This window comes from Oryctolagus cuniculus, chromosome 1 (assembly GCF_051225735.1).
Source record: "Oryctolagus cuniculus isolate XC-2025 breed Fujian yellow rabbit chromosome 1, ASM5122573v1, whole genome shotgun sequence".
Taxonomy (NCBI): Eukaryota; Metazoa; Chordata; class Mammalia; order Lagomorpha; family Leporidae; genus Oryctolagus; species Oryctolagus cuniculus.
Genome location: NC_142867.1, coordinates 32,381,096 through 32,401,472, shown reverse-complemented (window position 1 = coordinate 32,401,472; position 20,377 = coordinate 32,381,096). Strand labels below are relative to the sequence as shown.

Genomic DNA, 20,377 nt, shown 5'->3' with positions numbered 1-20,377 from the left:
GGAGGTGCTTCAGGCTGTGTAGTTGACAGATGATCACAATGCAAATTTGATTGGTAAGAAATGACTCCGGCTCCCCATTTTGGTGTAAGTGCAGCTTTGCACTTGGGGCATGCAGTGTTGACAGTCATGGTATTGGTGAAGGTGTCTGGGGTCCAGCTGTAGTAGGGGAGGAGCTGTGTGGCTGTGCACCTGCCATGGCTTGGAGTGTTATATGTCTTTTCCCATGTGATTCTTCCTCAGGCCTTTCTGATGTAGATATTATTTTTAAAATTGGGCTAGGATCTCCTATATATGTTAGTTCTGATAGGAAATGAATAAATGAGTTGGTCTTACAGAGCTAACTCACCAAGATTTGCCTGTTCTGTATTTTGCATATGGTTCAATTGCACACACCTGCATGAACAATAACCCTTGCTTATACATGCATACATTTTATACTGAGGGTGTACTAAGTGCCAAAAACTGTGCTGTTTTACAAGTACATAATACTGAAAATGTCCTTCTGAGCTATTCTTACTCCAGTTGCACAGAAGAGGGACATGAGAGGTTAAGAAACTTCCCAAGGTCACACAGTAAAGGACGAAGCAAGGATTTGAGCCAAAAGTCCACACCCTTATCAACTAAGCTACACTAGTATTAGTATAGCATTGCAATTCAATCCTTAGTGAAACTTTTTGCAAACCCAGGAATTCTTTCCCAGGAAAATCCCAGTCCTGATGTACTGTATTTCAGCCTCCTGGATGAGCAGTGTATTCACCACCAAAGGCCTGTTGTAGACACATGTTTTGTAATTGTAAAGATATCATCATAGCAAGGACAGATGCTTCTTAATGATATTCTTCCAGCCTTAAAATTTCTCTAATTAACTCCACTATTCAATGTCTGTGTTTTGACTACTGAACTAAAGCCATCACAATTAGACCCGGTGGTTTTGAAATTGACATTTAGCATAAGTGAATTATCAGCAAAGCCAATCTGCTGTAGAAAGCATACAATTTAATTTGAACCAGCAGCTTTCCTTTTCTAGATTCATCCAAGTGTAGATGGAAGTATCTCATTATAATTTGTTTCATATTAGCTTAAGATCTAAAAATGTGTCATAGACTTAAGATTTATGTAAGAAGTGTGACTCAGCTCTCTGGTGGGAAATCTTTTTCTTTTTGATTGGATTTCTGATCCTCACAGGTGCATGAACCCAGTTAGATCTTGGCAGTAGAGCATACTTTAATTGTATTCTGGAAACATAGACATACTGAGCACCTGCTATTTGTCAAGCACTGGGAGAGACACCAAGAAAAATAAGCTGCCCTTGGCCTTAAGAAGCCTCTCTTGTGTTGTTGTATGGTAGTTATGGGCCACTAGATGAAGCTTTGAAAAGCAAGTAACAAACCTTCTTTGGAAAAGACTCCAACAGGTGATTTGAAAATTGCATCTCAGTAGATTTCAGATGCTCTAAAACATTTCAGCAGCTTTTAAAATGAATGGCTAATTGGGTAGATCACTTAATTAACCCCATTTCGCTTTTTGTGTTGGCTGACAGGAAGCCCGTAGCTAAGTTTGTTGCCTGAATGTAGTAACCCTCTCAGTCCCTAGCACGCATCTGTCCTTCTGGGGTTACTTTTCATCTCTTTTACCAGGACTTTGTTTTCTAATTAATAACCTTCCATTATATTTTATTAAATAGAATTTATAAGACACCTCCCTTTGTGGAATAAGACCACATAAATATTTAATTCATTTTTTTCTGAGAGTTATTGAAAAAGTGACCTTTTAAAAAAAACTGTAGGGGCCGGTGCTGTGGCATAGCAGGTTAAGCTGCCGCCTGCAGCACCTGAATCAATATTGGCACCGTTTCAAGTCCAGGCTGCTCTATTTCCCATCCAGCTCCCTGCTAATGCACCTGGGAAAGCAGCAGAGGATGGCCCAAGCGCTTGGGCCCCTGCACCCACATGGAAGACACAGATGAAGTTTCTGGTTCCTGGCTTTGGCCTGGCCTGGCCCCAGCTATTGTGACCATTTGGGGAGTGAACCAACAGATAGAAGACCTCTGTCTCTCCCTCTCTCTCTCTTTAATTCTGCCTTTCAAATAAATAAATTAAATCTTTAAAATAATTGTATAGCTTTGGTGTTAGGGGCTAGATCACAGTTAACTCAGGATGTTTTAATTGGAGATGTGACAGGATTCAAGCTTAAAAGACTTCAGCAAAAAGAAGAAATTGGCTCCTGCTGCTGAAAAGCTCACAGCCTATTTCCTTCAGGTGTAATTGCATCCAGGTGCTCAAACGATTTCTTCATGAAGCGCTCTCTCCATTTCTTGGCTTGCTTTGCTTTGGGCTGGCTTCATCCTCAGCTTCCATGGGGTGGTCTCTTGCACCTACAGGTTTGCCTCATCCTTAGTGTTCATAGTTTTGTGGAAACACAGTGCCCTCTGTTTATGTTATTCCAGTCAAAATCCTGGGCTTGGCTCTCATGGGACTGACTCTGCCCACTTCTGGATTGGTAACTGTGGCCAAGGATGTGAAATGCCCCATGCAAGTAGGGCTGGCTCACATGCTCACTACTGTAACTTGGGTGTCACCCCATAGAAGAACATGAGCAGAGAGGAGAGGGAGGGGAGGGGAGGAGAGGAGAGGTGGCTTCTCAAGAAAATTGTGCTGTCCGAGGACAATGGATGCTAGACAGGCAAACAACAGCCTTCACTTCTTTAGCTTGTAATTATTTTTTTAAATTATTTATTTATTTGGGAGGGTTACAGACAGAGGAGGGAGAGAGAGAGAGAGGTCTTCTATCTGCTGGTTCACTCTCCAAATGACTGCACTAGCTGGAGCTGGGCTGATCAGAAGCCAGGAGCCAGGATCTTCTTCCAGGTCTGCCTCATGGGTGCAGAAGGACTTGGGTCATCTCCCACTGCTTTCCCAGGCCGTTAGCAGGGAACTGGATTGGAAGAGGAGAGCTGGGACATGAATTGGCACCCATATGGTATGTTGGTGCCACAGGCAGAGGCTTAGCCTACTACGCCGTAGCTCTGGCCCCCAGCTTGTTGTTCTGATTAGCCAAAGGTATCATGTCATGAGTGAATGAGAATTAAGAGATGATCTCAGAAGCTTCAAGAGTCCAAGGGCAAAGGGCTGATGGCAAAGTGTCATGTGTTGGGGCTGCCTCTCCTGGGTGACAGGGCCTAACTTGCGGACCAGAGCTGTGGTCTTGGTCTCAGTCTGCTAGACCTTTTACTTTTGAACTAATATTAAGTAGCCACCAAGAATGGTCACACTTTTTCCTTAGCTATAAAAAAATATTAAAGAAGACACAAATAAATGGAGGATATCCTGTGTTGATGGATTAATAGACAATATTGTAAAGATGTCAGCACTACCCAAAGAGATCTACAAATTTAATGTAATCCTTATCAAGATCTCAGTGATCATTAAAAATTTTTTTCATCATTTTTTAAAACATAAATAGAAAAATTTATCCTGAAACTCATGGAATCTTGAGGGAACATAAATAACCAAAGCAACCCTGAAAAGGAAGAACAAATTGGAGGGTTACACTTTATGGTTCCAAAATTTCCTCCAAAGCTATGGTAATCAAAACACTGTGGTCATGGTATAAAGACAGAATAGAATAGAATAGAGAAGCCAGGAATAAAACCTTTTACATTTGTCCAAATTATTTGTTTTATTTTTTGAAAATTTATTCAAGAGGCAGAGACAGGCAGGAAGAGCTCCAATCCTGATTCACTCCCTGAACGACTGCAATGACCAATCAGGGCTGGGCCAAAGCTGACAGTCAGATTTAGCCAATTCAGGCCTCCCATGTGAGTGGTAGAGGCTCAACCATTTGAGCTATTACATGCTGCTTCCCAGGGCCCACATTGTCAGGAAACTGGAATTGGGAGCTGAAGCCAGGAATGAAGCCCAGTCAACCTGATATAGCACATAGGCACCTCAGCTGGCATCTAGGCCAAAATGCTAGGGCAAGTGTCTGCCTCAGCCTGGCGATTTTTGACAAGGATGCCACTGCTACTAACTAGGGGGTGGAAAGGGGAGCCATCTCAACACATAGGGGAAGTGGGACATTTGCATGCAGAAGAATGAAGATGGTCCCTACCTGACTGTCCAACAAAACAAGCTCAGCATGGATTGACCTGAATTCAAGAACTAAAACCATAGGACTCTTAGAGGAAAACATAGGGGGAAAACTTCATGACATTGGACTTGAAAATGATTTGTTAGATGTGATACCAAAAGCGCAGGACACTATCCACAGAGCAAAATGGCAATGCACAGAATAAAAAAGATATTTGCATATCATATATTGATAAGTGGTTAACATCATAACATATAAAGAACTCCTTAAACTCAACAATAAAAATACATTAAGAAATGGGCAGAAAACTTAGAAATAGCTCCAAAAACAGTTATAAAGTAAGCTCAAAAAAGATGCTCTACATCATTAAACACTGAAGAAATGCAAAGCAAAACCATGAGATACAACTTCACATCTATTAGTATCCTAAAAAAAAAGGAAATAGCGTTAATGAGGATGTGGAGAAATTGGAATCCTGTGTGTTGCTAGTGGAAATGTCAAATGCTGCAGCCACTGCAGAGAGCATTGTGGTGGTTCCTCAAAAAAAATGTAAATGTGGAATCACAACATGAGCCAGCAATTCCATTTCTGGGTGTATACCAAAAACCATTGAAGATTTGGACTCAAGCAGGTTTTTGTCCACCACGTCCAAAACAGAATTACCCACAACAGCCAAAAGATGGAAGCAACCCAGTGCCCTTCAGTGGAGGACTGGATAAACAAAGGTGGCGTATACACACAAAGGAAAAGTATTCCGCCTTTGAAAAGGATGGACATCCTGATGCCACAGCGCAGATGAACCTTGAGGACTTTGCTAGCTGAAATAAGCCAGCCTTACAAGAGGTATCTAGAGTTGACAAATTACTCATTGTAAAAGCTCCCACTTGTAAGAGGTATCTGGAAAGTAGAATGGTGGTTGCCATGGCTGTGGGGAGGGAAAAGTTAGGAGTTGTTAATGGGCAGAGTTTCATTTTGGGATGATGAAGACATTCCGGAGATGGATGGTGGTTGATGCTTGCACAACATGTGTATGTATTTCATACTGCCGAAATAAACAGTTAAAAATGGTTAAAATGGTACATTATATTTTTATATATTTTGCCACAATAGTAAAAACGAGAACAATTTACCTGGTTGAGTGTATTGTGAGCAGAGCTGTGCAAATCATTGGTTTCATAGGCTTACTTGGGGTCCAGTGAGATTTAGTTTTGTTGGAAGGTGAAAAACTAGAATGTTCATTGTACAGATAAAGATTTAAAGTTACTAATATTTTAGTCATTACTTTTTAGGTGGCAGTATGAATTGAACCATTCAGAAGGAAGTGTTTTTCTTTTGGAACCCTGGGCTGAGCCACATTCCAGAAATATGTCCAGAGAGAATAAGAATGGAGCGGAAATGTGAACTCTGTTCATCATGAATCGTGGGAATGCAGGCTCTGGGTTAGAGAATTAAAAAGGAACTTCCACGTACGGGGAGGAGAGGGAGAGAAAGTGAGGAAGCTATTCTTGACAGTCTCCTTCAAAGTCAGGTTTAAGAGGAAAGTGGCACGGATCTTTATGTCTGAGAATGTGAAGGTCTGAAAAAGACTGGGTATCAGTCTGCGTTGGCAGCAGAGAGAGGGGCGTGCAAAGGAAGGTAATTTGAGGATTGTTCGACAAAAGGCACTCTTTGTAGAAATGTGGGCAGAGACAGTGCAGCACCCACGGCTGAAGCCATGGGGCCCGGCTGGGGTCAAGGGAGGGAGCATTCCTGGCTGGCCCTACAGGGAAGGAGTCTCAGCATGAGCACCAGGACCTTACGGCTCTTCTTCACTCCCACATCTTCCCAGATCCCCATTAGCTGAAGCCAGAAGGCAAAGGCACCCATTGAGGTAGCCCCAAGGGTCGGCTTCTGGGGCAGGACAGCAAGTGGACCTAAAAAGAGAAGTCAGACCCCAGCACAGAACTCGCCAAAAAAATGCCTCACCAAGTCGAATAGCTCCCTACTGCTTGTGTTTCTTTTAAATCTCATCTGTGGGATATTTTTATCTGTACATTGACCCAGAAAACCTCATTTTCCAGCACTAAAAACCCGACTCTGGTAAAATGCGAGAAGAAAACCATGCAACCTCATAGGGTTTTCTATGTGTTCTATATTGAATTAAAAGCCACAGGAATGTGATTGTCCTGTAAAGACCATATTTTATATCTCCAAATTCCTTTTATAATCAGATTCAGTCGCCCTGCAACTAAATTGGTGATCAGCTCTGTACGTTGCTGGAGCTTTCAACTTTAAAATTCCCTAGAAGTTTAACTCCAGCCTTTTCTGTCTGAGCAGTTGAGGTCACCTTCATCTGACATCCCCATGCTCTATTTTATATTTTCAGAATCATAAAGTCACCTAAAACAATTTAGTTCCCGGAAGCAGTCTACACACGAATGGTTAAGAAGCTGAAGTCATACTGCCCTGGCTAGCTGTGTGACCTTAGGCAGGTCCCTTGCTCATTCGGGGCCTCTGTCTCATCATCCATAAAAGAGAGTTGTGACTGCATCCATGTCCTGGGGTTGTGGTGAGGAGGACAGCAGACGAGGCCCTTAGCACAGCTCCTGGCATGCAGTGAACAGTCTGTAAATGATCATTGTTATTCTTGTCTCTTCCTTGCTATTTTCCCATCCTGCCTTTCATTCCCCTCCTCAACTTCTCTGAAACTTCTCCTCCCATGGCCGCTGGGAAGCAGACCTTCCTCTCACTTGGCACGTCGCCCTCCCCTTTCCTCCTGTGTCAATTCAGGTCGTGAGCACATCCAACGCCTCGCAGGCAGTCACCTTGCTGTACGTCGTGGGCAATCAGAGCACCTTCCTCAATGGCACCGTGGCCAGCAGCCTCCTTAGCCAGCTCTCAGCTGAGCTGGTGGGATTCTACCTCACCTACCCGCCACTCACCATCGCCGAGCGTGAGTATATCCACCTCATCCGGGGACCCAGCTGTGTCCCCTGGAGCTTTCTCTATCCAGCAGACATCCACATACTGCCTCTTCTAGCATGAGATGAGAGCTGGAATAGGCAATGCATTGGAGTTAATTGATGACAAGTTGACTGCAAATTGAAAGAAAGCACTGGCAAAGTGCTTTCAGCCTTAACATGCCTCTTATCTCCTCAAATCCTCACAACCACCTTGTGGGGTAGGTACAGAATTGGCACCATTGTGAAGACAAGAAAACCGATGCTCCAAGGAGTCTTTCCAGATCCCCAGTCTCACATAGGTGGTGAGACGTGGGACCTGGGATTTGATCACACACAGTTCTGAGCTTCCAGAATTGTCTACAAGGGTGTCTGTCCTTGGAGCAATCGGGGTTTCTATGGTTTTCTCCCACTTGGGCCATTTGCAAATGTTTCCAGACCTTCTGCCCCTGCCCTGGCTGGAGAGACCATAATGCAGCTCATTTGCAGTCAATGTCATGATTTTACTTCAAGAAGTCTTGTGGCCTTGTCTTCCTCTAATGCTTTGGTTACATAATTCTCATTACCATGCAGGAGGCATAGACTTTAAAGACAATGCAGCCTACTTTTTGTATCCAAACACTTACTTGATAGCCAAAGGAAGTAAAGATTTGTTCTCTCAATCATTTTTACATTTCCCAAGGTTACTGGGAAAGGTTTTTTTTTTTTTTTTAATGTTGGGACTGGCACTGGGGTGTGGTAGGTTGATGCCCTGGCTGAAGCACCAGCATCCCATGTGGTTCGAGACCCAGCTGCTCCACTTCTGATCCAGCTCTCTGCTGTGGCCTGGGAAAGCAGTGGAAGTTGGCCCAGGTCCTTGGGCCCCTGCACCCACATAGGAGACTTGAAGGAAGCTCCTGGCTCCTGGCTTCAGATCAGTGCAGCTCCAGCCATTGTGGCCAGTTGGGGAGTGAATCATCAGATGGAGGACCTCTCTCTCTCTCTCTCTCTCTCGCTGCCTCTTCTTTCTCTGTGTAACTCTGACTTTCAAATAAATAAATAAATCTTTAAAAAATATATTGGCAAAAATTATCTCAATATCCTCTTGCAGTTATTTTTAATACTGTAACCAAATGAGATAATGTATGCAAATATAGTTAGCACATAGTAGCCACTAAGAATTTTTTGGCAAACTTTGACCAACTTCCATATAGTATGAAAAAATTACTCTTGAGTTTATGGAAAAGATGATTTTGTGAAAGATGGTGGGATGTCACATGGCAGCATGTGCAGAATTTTCTTCCATTACTTTGTTATTCAGATAATAACAGCAACTAAGATTATTGAGCACCAACTGAAGTGAGTTCTGTGCATGCATTAACACCAATAGTCACCATACTTTGTTAGAAACACTCAGCTACTGAACTTCAAGTTCTTGAAATTGGAGAAATCCACTCAAGAGATACTTATCCCTAAAAATGTTAGTGATGGTTGTTATAACTTTTAAAGAGAAAACTACAGCTAAGACACGTTCTAGCTGTGAGAGACAAAACCCACAAACCCTAGAAAATTCATCATTTGAAAGTTAGCTATTGACAGTCTTTTTTTTTCAAAGACTTATTTTATTTGTTTGAAAGTTGGAGTTACAGAGAGAGACAGAGAGAATCTTCCACCTGCTGGGTTACTCCCCAAATGGCCACAATGGTTGGGACTGTGCCAGGGTGAAGCTAGGAGCCAGGCACTTCTTCCGGGTCTCCCACACGGGTTTCGGGGGCCTAAGCACATTAGCAGGGAGCTGGATTGAAAGTGGAGCAGCTGGATCTCAAACTGGCACCAATATAGGATGCCAGCGTCTCGGGAGCAGCTTTACATGCTATGCCACAAGGCCGGCCCCAAGTCTTCTCATTTTCTGAACAGCCTGAGAGTTTATCCTGTATGTCAGAGAGTTCCCAAGAACAATAAAGCAGGATTTAACTCCTTGCCATTTTTTACTTTATGTTAAATTCTTTTGACAATATTTACACATAAAGCCTATAAAAGTAATTTTGTGTGTTTCTGGTTTGTTTTAGCACTGGAATATCCCAACCTTGATATATCAGAAACTACCAGAGACTACTGGGTAATTACAGGTAATGTCTTATTCTGTTATTTTTCTTCTCTGTGCTGGCTCATGGCTTAGTTTGTGGATTTCGTTTTTATTTATTTTTTTTATAATTGTTGTATTTATTTTTTTGTTTTCTTTCTCCCAGAAACCTTTTATTTAAGGTATAAAAACTTCATGCATTTCATAAATACAACTTTAGGAACATAGTGATTCTTCCTACCTGTTCTCCCATCTTTCTTCCTCCTCCCTCTCCTATTCCCATTCTTATTTTTTACTAAAATCTATTTTCAATTAACTTTATATACAGATTATAGTAAGTAAAGTGTTCAACAAATAGTATTAAAAAAAACTGTTCCTCAACAGTTTTTTTATTTTCCTTTTGATTTTTTTCTATGTCCCACTGTTCATTCAGGAGCATGTTGTTCAGTCTCCATGTGTTTGGTATGTTCTAGAGATTCTTGAGTTGTTGATTTCCAGCTTCATTCCATTGTGGTCAGAGAAAATGCATGATATGATTTTGATTTTTTTTAATTTGATGAGACTTGTTTTATGGGCTAGCATGTGATCTATCCTAGAGAAAGTTCTATGCACCGGTGAGAAGAATGTGTATTCTGCAACTGTAGGATGAAAAGTTCTGTAGAAATCCATTAGGTCCAATTGCTATGTAGTATCAGTTAACTGTTGCTTCCTTGCTGAATTTCTGCCTAGTTGTTCTGTCTATTGCTGAAAGTGGGATATTGAAGTCCCCCATTTCTATTGTATTTGAGTCTATGTCTCCCTTAAGGTCCCTTAACATTTCTTTTAAATAGCCAAGTACCCTGTAATTAGGTGCATATATGTTTCTGATAGTTAAATCTTCTGGTTGAATTGACCCCTTGCTCATTACATAGTGCCCTTCTTTGTCTCTTTTAACAGTTTTTTGTTAAAGTCTATTTTGTCTGATATTAGGATGGCTACACCTGCCCTTTTTTGGTTTCTGTTAGCATGGAATTTCTTTTTCTATCCTTTCACTCTCACTCTGCATGTATCTTTGTTGGTGAGATGTGTTTCTTGTAGGCAGCAAATAGATGGGTTTTGTTTTTGAATCCATTCAGCCAGTCTGTGTCTTTTAACTGGAGAGTTGAGACCATTTACATTCAAAGTGACTATTGATAAGTAACAACTTGGTCCTGCCACTTTCCCATAAATATTCCTATTTTTTACTTTGGATTTCCTTTATACTTTTACTGGGGGATTTTCTGCCTTCACTTTCTTTCATAGTGATGACCATGTTTCTGTGTTTTGTGTGCAACACATCCTTAAGCATCTTTTGTAAGGCTGGATGAGTGGTAACAAATTCTTTCAATTTCTGTTTGTTGTGGGAGGTCTTTATTTCACCTTCATACATAAATGAGAGCTTTGCAGGGTATATTACCCTGGGTTGACAGTTTTTTTTTTTTCTTAAGACTTGGAATATATCTCACCATTCTCTCCTAGCCTGTAGGGTTTCTGATGAGAAGTCTGCTATAAGTCTAATTGGGGATTCTCTGAAAGTAATCTGGCATTTCTCTCATCTGCATTTTAGAATCTTTTTTTGTTTGTTTGTTTTACTTGGAGAGTTTGACTACAATGTGCTGTGGTAAAGATCTTTTCTGATCATGTTGGTTAGGAGTTCTGTGTGCTTCCTGTACTTGGACATCCCTTTCTTTCTCCAAATTAGTGAAGTTTTCTGTAATTATTTCACTAAGAAGACCTTCTAATCCATTTTGTCTTTCCACGCCTTCAGGAACTCCTAATATCCGTATATTGGGTCATCTGATACTATCCCATAAATCTCCAACACTGTTTTTTAGTGTTCTAATTTCTTCTTCTTTTTTTGTCTAACTGTAAAATTTCCAGAGATTTGTCTTCTAATGGATATTTCTTCTGCCTTACCAAGTCTGTTGTTAAGTCTTTCCACTGCATTTTTTATTTGTTCTATTGAATTCTTCATTTCAAATATTTCATTTTGACTTCTCTTTAAAATCTCAAATTCATGGGAAAAATGTTCATTCATGTCATGTATGGATTTAATTCATGGATTTGCTTCTGATTACTTCTAAGTAATTGTATGATCAATTTTGTGAATTCTGTTTCTGGTGTTTTTTCAATCTCTTCATCTTCACATTCTAGTATTGAAGTGTTGTTGTGGTCCTTTGGAGGCATCATGTTGTCTTTCTTATTCTTGTTTCTTGAATTGTTGCATTTATTTTTAGGCATTTGTGGAGGTACTTGTTTGTTTTTCCCCCAGTGATGGCTTTTATCTTTGGATTTTTCCTCTGTGGCTTAGTGGAGTGCCTGCTCTTTTAGTTAATACCCTGAGGCATGTGCTGGGTGTGGCCAGGGAGTTCTTCTCAGTGCTCCAAGGTTAGAGGGGTGTCTAAGGTGACTCCTAAATTGGGTGGTAAATCTCTCTCTCTCTCTCTCTCTCTCTCTCTCTCTCTCTCTCTTTTTATCAGAGGGGAGGTTTAATCTCCTCTATTGCTGTAGTCCCATGCTTGCCTTCTCTCCTCCAAGGAGTCCCAGAGAGTATAATATTTCATGCTGCCACAAGAACCATACACCAGATCTGTGCAGTCCTCAATGTGAGCACAGATCCTGCAGCAATGACCTTCACCAGGGAATCAGGGAGCCCTGAGTGTGTGGAGTCACCCACAGTGACTGCCCAAAGACCTAGCCACACCCTGTGCCCTCCCATGCAGCCACAGTGTTTTCAAAATCCCAGTACACAAGGCTCCCACAACCATGAGCACCCAGCCCCCTGTCAGTTCTCCCAGCCAGACTCAGGTGTCTCTGCTCAGCTGGTTGCTGGGCACATGGACAGGTGCTGGTGCAGCTATATGTATGTTCAAAATGGCACCAGCCCTCTCCTTGATGCCAGGTGGTTGGGGAAAGAGAAATGCACCCCCATTTTTTCCTCTAGGTTAGCAGGTACACTGTCCCCTGCAAGGTTCTAAGCCGAACACATGCCAGGCTCTTCCCGCAGCTTTATCGCCAGTGGCTTGGCCTGCTACAATCTGGTCTCACCTCACTCTCCAAAGCTGGTGCTGAGGCTCTTGGCTGCTGGAGACCTGAGTTGTGCGTGCCCACACCCTCAATGTAGATCTACGGTGTCCCTCCAATTTACATGGAGTTTGCTCTGCTGTTTTCTACCCAGCTCTTCCCTGAGATTTCACGCTCTCCATGTTTTTTGTTTTTGTTTTTGTTTTACTATTTTCTAGATTAGAGCAGTAAGCTCCCTCCCTATTCTGCCATCTTGGTCTCTCTCCTTGATTTGTGTTTTAGAGCTGCATAGCCTACAGCAGTAGGATTGGCACCTTTCACGGGGTTACTTCTACAGGCCCAGAAGTGGATGGAGTAAGCTGAGTATAAATAGTAGAGAAACATTCAAGCAGCTCCCTTTAAAGTCCCTACCCAGAGTCTCTTGCAGAAAAAGCGGACCTGAGAAACGTTACAGTGTTCACCGGTGCACGTCTAGGGCCTTCCCACGTAATTGGTTCTGTGCTCCTTGGGGGTCAGCACTTGTGCACTGCCCCATAAAACCCCAATTAAAGTCAGGGAGTGATGGGCATGTACTTGTGTCCCTCCCTGGCGTGAGTTCCACACCCACACTTATCCTGGAGTGGCCTGACAGTGAGGGTGGATGGGAGTAGGAGGGTGTTTGGGTGGTGGTTTCTCCTTCTTTTTTTCCCTTGACATTTTGCAGCTGAGCTTTGTGAAGCAGTAAAGAAGTTCTTGTTTCAGTTTTTCAAAAGCCAGGCAATAGCTCAGAAAATGAGAGGAACAAGGATTGAGTGCAAGGGAGAAGGAAGATGTTGGTAGGAGGCCGAGTGAGCAGCCCAGGAGAGAAGAGGAAGGGTCACTGGAGAGGTGCGAGAGTCTCCAGGGGTTACCACGATGAAGCCCCACAGCGCAGGTGCCTTACACAGCACACGTGGACTTGCTCGCTGCTCTGGAGGTTGCAAGATTGAGATCAAGGTGTCCCAAATGTGACTTCTCTGGAGGCCTTTCTCCTCGGCTTGCAGACAACTTTCTTCTCCCAGTAGCTATGGCCTACCTCTGTGGGTGTCTGCACCCTAGTCAGCCACACTGGATTTAGGTCCTGCTCTGATGGCCCCATTGGAACTTCATTACCTTTTAAAGATCCTGTCTGTAAATGCAGTCTCATTCTGAGGTGTTAGGACTTCAACGATGAATTTGGATGGAGAAGAGTTAGCCCTTAACAAAGAGGGGGGAAAATCCCACAGGTCCAAGAAGACGTGCCTGGACAGTGCGCTGGTGTCAGCTTCCCTCCTTCCCTCTCGAGTCCCCTCCCTCACTTGCTGGCCGAAGCAGATGGGCTGCTGCCTGAAATACTGAGAGGGGGTGCACATCCCTGCTTGATGAAGCCTGCTCAAGGCCTCATCTAAATGGCAGAAAATTCCATGTCCTTCCCCCCTGCAGAGCCATAGATAGGCAGAGATTGTTTTACCTGCTAAGAAAGCAAATGAAGAAACGCATTGAAAATAACAACAATCATACGACAAATCACCAGAGTTTATGCCCAGGGGAGAGATGATGGTAACCCAGCAACACAATTTTGGAGCTAGCCGGTTATGTAACATTTACAAAATCATGTTTCCTCTTCAAGGAATGGAGTGGGAAACCTGCAGGTATTTCTCCCCTTCTATGAACTTCAGAGGTTACGTTAAAGGCGAACACAGCCTCACTTCAATACAGGCTGTACTTGACCTTCTCCTGGGTCATTCTTCCTCCTCTGCCTATGTCTTACCCTGCCTCTGTCTTGATGGTATAAGAGAAAGCTGGCTACTTTGTCTTGTCTTCAGGGCTTTCCTGGTGCTTACACCACCCTGGGTACTGTTGGGAGTAAGGGCCTCCATCTCTGTATTTGGGGCTCGTTGGGTCAGTTGGTTAGTGCTTTTTTGGAAGGGCTGGAATCAGGTGTCAGAGTGACCCTTCTGCCTTCTCTTTGACCCGTGACTACCACCAACCTGTCCTGTCACTTGCAGAAGGGACAGGACACTGCGTGTTGAGATAGTTTTGTCCAACATTGACTCCAAGACATTGATCACGGGCTGTGGGTCTTGCACCCATTGCTAAGAGCCAGAAGGATTTGGAACAACTCCCTTTTCTATGGTTTGTGTATTGTACAACCCTGACGTATTCTCCAATGAAATTTCTATTGAACATGTTTCTGCACTAGGTGCACTTCTCCTCTCCCAGAAAGTAGGTCCCTCCTTGATGGGAAATCACTGGTGCAGGGTGACTCTTGCAGCCCCTCTTCATAGGGAACCTAGGGGCTACTTTGCCATCCGGGGTCCTGCAGTCGGGTTTGTACACATGAGGCAAAAAAGCAACATACAGACTCAACACTGCTGCCTGACAGGTGAGAGCCTAGCTCCAGTTTGTTAAACCATCTCTGTTCCATCCACCAGAGTGCAAATATCCCAGACCTAGCGATCTGGTCTCAGCTCTGCTATTTGCCAACCTGATGTGTCCTTGAGCAAGGCCCCTAGGCACTCTGGACTTCACCTGTCCCCTTTAGAATGGGGGAGAGGTTCTTCTATGAACTGAGCACTGAGATTCTTGCAGCTCCAAATGTGTAGGATTCAACCACAATGAAACAGTTTAGTCTGAGGACAGCAAATTGAGCCAGGCCTGCTCGTTTGATCTTTAGGTCCCAGTATGCCTGTAGATAGTCATGAGGAACCTAAGTAGATATTTAACAATTGGTTGATATTTGGGTCTGAATGTCCATGTCACACAGAAAATTTCTATGATAGATCGATGTGATGAATAGTGCATACAGGAGGAATAAGAGAATAGTGATGGAAAAATCCTTGGAATCTTGCAGACAAAGCTTTGAACACAGCCGGGAGCTTGCTGTCCTCCAGTGGTGGTACAGGATAGGAGGCTAGGGCTCTGGGTGATCTGTCAAGGGGCTCAAGTTGTCACAACTCTGCAGGTTCTGGGCCACTGAGAGAGTTGTGTGTAATAGCCTTGTCCCCCACCCTCAGGATGGGCAAAGAGGGCCAAGGAGACCAAGGCCTGAGCTCTGCTCAGAGAAGGGAGCCGAACATGTCCTGGGCTCGTTTCCGTGCTTCCCCTGCCTCTGGTCAGGATGTGTCTTGCAAAGCAGGGGGAACCTTGTGACAGCAAAGACAGCTCCATTTATTGGCCTCCTGTCAATGCCTTATTGCCTGACCCAAGAAGCATTTTTTAATTGAACAATCTGTTCTTGACAAAGCATAATCAGGAGGAGAGGAGGGACTGAGGCCCAGAGAAACTCAGCCACTTACCCAAGAGCACTCAATCTGCACAAGCCAGGACTCAAATCCAGGCCCCTGCCTCTAACTCTTCCTCAGCTGCCTTCTGAAAGAACCCATCATTCTCTCTGCAAATGCCTGCAATGAAGCATGTGGGAATTACCCACTTATTGATTCACTGTAACCTATGAATCACATCCACCTGCACTCCCTTTTTCTCTCCCCCAATCTCTCTCTCTTTTTTTTTAAAGATTTTATTTATTTGAGAGGTAGAGTTACAGACAGTGAGAGGGAGAGACAGGTCTCCCATCTGCTGGTTCACTCCCCAGATGGCTGCAACAGCCAGAGCTGCACTGATCTGAAGCCAGGAGCCAGGAGCTTCTTCCGGGTCTCCCACATGGGTTCAGGGGTTCAAGCACTTGGGCCATCCTCTGCTGCCTTCCCAGGGCACAGCAGAAAGCCAGATCAGAAGAGGAGTAACTGGGTCACGAACCAGCGCCTGTATGGGACTTCAGCACTACAGGCGGAGACCTAGCCCACTATACCACAGTGCCGACCCCTCAATTATTTTTATTATAAAATTTCTTAGCCATTTTAAGTGGACAATTCAGTGCTATTACATATATTAGCAATATCATGCAACCAAGACTGCTACCCATTTCCAGAACTTCTTCATCCCCTGAGAATGTTTGACTTCTCTTTATGTGGTGTCTTCTTTTGCATCATCACCGAGATTCCTGTACAATAACCTGTGATGGTGCCCCTCCATTGTCCTGTGTCCCCTCTCTCTTGTCCAGAGGCCAGGAGAGGACAACTTAGAAGTAGTACTTCAGTGGTTAGACGTGTGACTTTCTTGGAGTGAGCATCCTTGAACCAACAAATCCACAGGCTTTCGCATCTGGGGCCAGGATGTGGGTCTGCTCTTCCTTGGCCTGCCGTCTATGTCACGCAGGATTCTGGGGTCCTGTCTGGGACCTGTCACAGTGTGCAGTGTTTCATTTTTGTTTTCAGGAATTTGGCTGACAGATGGGCTGGGAGTCCCTCACCAGGGCCCTGGAAAGAGCTGCTTTATCCCCTCCAGGAGGATCACTTGACATTTATGGCTTCAAATAAGTCATTTCAGAGACCCAGCTGTGGGTCTTATGCTTCTCTTGATCCATTTAAACATCCTTTTTGTATCTCGTTGTTATCCACTGTTTGGTCTTGCCCCATGTGGGCTGCATGGTAGACCCTCTTGCACTGGATGCCATGACTTCAACATGTTGGTCATCTCCAAGCCATGTCCACCTACAGGTAGATGGAACGGATTAATGATCCTTGGCTGGACTGTGATAGAACATTCTTTTAAATGAAAAATCTGACATCATGTTTCCAGTTCTGGTAAGGTTTGGTTTCTTTAGGGAAGTGAGAATTGTTGTTGGCATTTTTAAATTTAGACATGACTGTGCTTGAAGATGGAGTTTGCACTTTTGAGATGAAGTGTGCTTCCCAAGGGGATGTGGAGAGAGAACTGGACTTTGGAGGTGGACACAAAATGTCAACTGTCCCCATAGTAAGTGGCCGCAGCAGCCCTGGGACAGCCGCAGTGTTCACTAGCCCTGACCTAGAACTTCATCACTAATGCCTCACCTATGGACTCAGGTGCCCTGGCTCTCACTGAAGCCTGGTAGGAGAGGAGGAATGGGAGAGAAAGGAGGTCTGTTGCCATCCATGCACCAGGCACTGTGCTAAGCCGCTTCTACATCTTGTCTCATTGAAATCTGAGCTCATTAGGCACATGTTTGCTGTGATGTCCGTGTCCCAATTCCCTTTCTACAGAGAAGGGCTTGGTCTCGCAGAGGGCTGGTCACTTGCCTGCACACTGCCCCTGGCAAGTGCCAGAGCAGGGAGGAAGCCCACTCATTAAGCTGTCCTACTCTGGAATGGACAGGAGCTGAGGGCCCTGGGCAGCTTTGCAGGTGGGCACCCAAAGGACCCCATAGAGAAGGGAGTGATGAGGACACTGGAAGGGGTGGTTTGCTGCTAGAAGGGATAGAGCTGAGATTCCAAAGTAAAGCTGCTGAGAAGAAAAAATGACATAGGGATAGCCTTGAGCCATGGCTTCTGAGCAGAAAGCAGGGGAAAAAAACACTTAGCTGTACTTGCAGCCCTGCTGGGTTCCCATATGGACTCTTGGCAACACCGTTCATTTTAAATAAAAGTGGAGTTTAATAGAGCAGCGTTAGTGATGTCACAGCTCATAGAAGAAAGAGCCCTGGCTTTGAAGTTACGCAAGCCTGGCCTGGGCGTGAGCCCTGATTCCGCTGGTTACAGTTGTGTGGCCTTAGACACTTCATCACTTAACCTGTTCAGCATCTATAGAATGTGCATAACAGTTCCTAACTCCTCCCCAGTGCTGAAGGTGAAGTGACCTAGGATGGCCATGCCCTAACAGGAGGTATAGCATGGTAGCCCTTGGCAGGGGCAGGGCAGGGGCAGGGTGTGGCTGCTGAGTCGTCAGAGTCTGTCTTGTGAGCATCCCCTTTGCCCTCTGTGTCCGCAGTGCTGCAGGGCGTGGACAATTCGCTGGTGGGCCTGCACAACCAGAGCTTCGCCCGGGTCATGGAGCAGCGCCTGGCCCAGCTGTTCATGATGTCCCAGCAACAAGGCCGGCGGTTTAAACGGGCCACCACCCTGGGAAGCTACACTGTGCAGGTGGGTGTGTGCAAAGCCACTGGGGTTTTGGAATCACTGTCAGGGGTAAATACACATGCACAGAGGGCCATCCATGCTGCATGCTGACTCAGCAGCTGACTCAGCACTGCTCTGAAGTCCTGGGGCTTGAGGGTCATAACTCTCACAATAAGAACCCATCACAAATAAGACAGAGGGTGGGAGTTGGCTCCTCCTCCACGGACACTACCCAGATGAAGATGATACTTCAAAAGCTCATGGGATAATAATATTGCAAGATATGTTTATTTTGGCACAAAAAATTTGAAACCCATGTAAAGTTTTTCATAATGCATGCTATTCATGAACTTTTAGAAGATTCTTCATATGCATGGATTCCAGAAATCTTTGGCAACAAGATAAACATCTTCTAATGCCATTTTCCACAAACTCTTTGACATACCTTCATATAAGGAAAGGAGGTCTCTTAATATCTGCACGCATGCAAACATTCAGAAAACAAAAAGTTACTAGGAAGCAAATGCAAACTGTCCATCAACCTGTAAGTTCAGCGATGTCCTGGATCTCTGTCCTGTTAGGCTCTCTCCCCATCATTGCTGCACCAGTATTCTAAATGCAGGAACTGGCATCAACAAGCAGAGCTGAGCCTTGTATCAGTCACATGACCAGGAGATGAGGAGGACCCTAGTGCCACATCCCCTGACCATTGCTGTGTCTGTAAGAGCTCCAACACCGTCCTCTAATGTTGATTGGAAGGTCCACTATTGGGATGCCAGAACCTGCTTTTCCCATGCCATGATGGCCAGAAGTGCCTGGGACTTAACCAGTGATGGGGATATAAATACCACCGCTCCCCTGGCTGTTGCCTAGGAGAAGTCTGAAATGTGTGTTATAGGCTCTTCCCAGAGCTTTCCTGCAGAATTAAGCTTTAGTCACCCTCCTGTGGTAGCTGGCTTCATGACACTGCTCTTGCTGGCTTTTCTCATTCCTATATCTCCTCCGTGTACCCCTCAAATAAACCGTAATGACTCAGCTCTTCACAGGGCTCACTGCTGAGGGAGCCCATCAAGGCAGTAACCATCCCCACAGGAAGAGCCTCTAAGCCTCCCTACACCCCTTCCCCACTTCCTGCCAGAGGGGAGTGTCCCTAGCATATTCTAGCCAATCCACAGTTCTTGAATACTACTAACTTCTCCAATGAGAATCTGTCTCCAACATTTGCTATGCCGAGTGACAAAGCTCTGGTGAGCAGGGTGCCAAGTTACAGAGACACTGCTGGTAGCTGCCTCAAAGTCAGGAGGGTGGGCTTCCCTGGTTGGAACCTGACCAGCTTCTGGAGGCGTGTGGACTCCCCACCTGTGCTGGACCACATCTGGCGTGTAACTGAACCGCAGCGTGCTTGCAGGGCATCAGGCTATCCATGCAGAAGTGTTTTACGGGAAATTGCAGACTCGAGCACAATCTGTCTGTAGATCACATCCCTGGGCAATCTTCTGGAAAACATTTGCTCGCATGAGTCTATCACACCCCTGACCCAGACTCCAGGTCTCTCCACTCACAGTGGTGGATTTGGCCCCTGTCCTAATGCAGATTGGCTTGGGATTCAAAGTCTTTGTGGTCTGTGATGACCTTACCACAGGGAAAGTCATGGTGAATTTTGTGCACCAGGTACGTGATTTCCCCTGTGTAGGCTCCATGTAAACTCTAAATCCATGCTTCTCCACATGACAGAAAGGAAGTCAGTGATACTCAGACTGTGAAATGGGATTTGCAGCAGCTGTAGGGGGAGAGAGGAGCACGCTACAGTCCTGGGGTCCTTTGTCTGAGGGACTGACACGTTCTGCACGGCTCAAGGGGGTGTTCTTTCTCTCCTTCCTTGAAGGTGCTCAGTGCACGTGGCCCCTGAAACCTGCAGCTGCCTGGAAAACTTCAGTGAAGCAAGTAGGGACTTATTTCTGCAAAACCCTCATTTAATAGGTTGTAGATCACCTTGTAACATCACCCTCAGAGAAATCTTAAGAATTCACTATTTTTTTTTTTTTGACAGGCAGAGTGGACAGTGAGAGAGAGAGACAGAGAGAAAGGTCTTCCTTTGCCGTTGGATCACCCTCCAATGGCCGCCGCTGCAGCCGGCGCACCGCACTGATCCGATGGCAGGAGCCAGGATCCAGGTGCTTTTCCTGGTCTCCCATGGGGTGCAGGGCCCAAGCACCTGGGCCATCCTCCACTGCACTCCCTGGCCATAGCAGAGAGCTGGCCTGGAAGAGGGGCAACCGGGACAGAATCCGGCGCCCCAACCGGGACACGAA

General features: G+C 44.9%; 1 protein-coding gene across 5 annotated transcripts in view; it reads left to right on the top strand.

The window, feature by feature from the left end:
• KIAA1549L (KIAA1549 like) overlaps nt 1-20,377 on the top strand; it is a 312,534-nt gene that overhangs the window by 203,192 nt on the left and 88,965 nt on the right. For all 5 annotated transcript variants that reach the window (XM_008269586.5, XM_002709213.6, XM_017345847.4 and 2 more), the window contains 3 exons: nt 6,859-7,021; nt 9,077-9,136; nt 17,938-18,089. In XM_008269586.5, the coding sequence (XP_008267808.3) occupies nt 6,859-7,021; nt 9,077-9,136; nt 17,938-18,089 (375 nt within the window). The remainder of the gene's footprint in view (nt 1-6,858; nt 7,022-9,076; nt 9,137-17,937; nt 18,090-20,377) is intronic.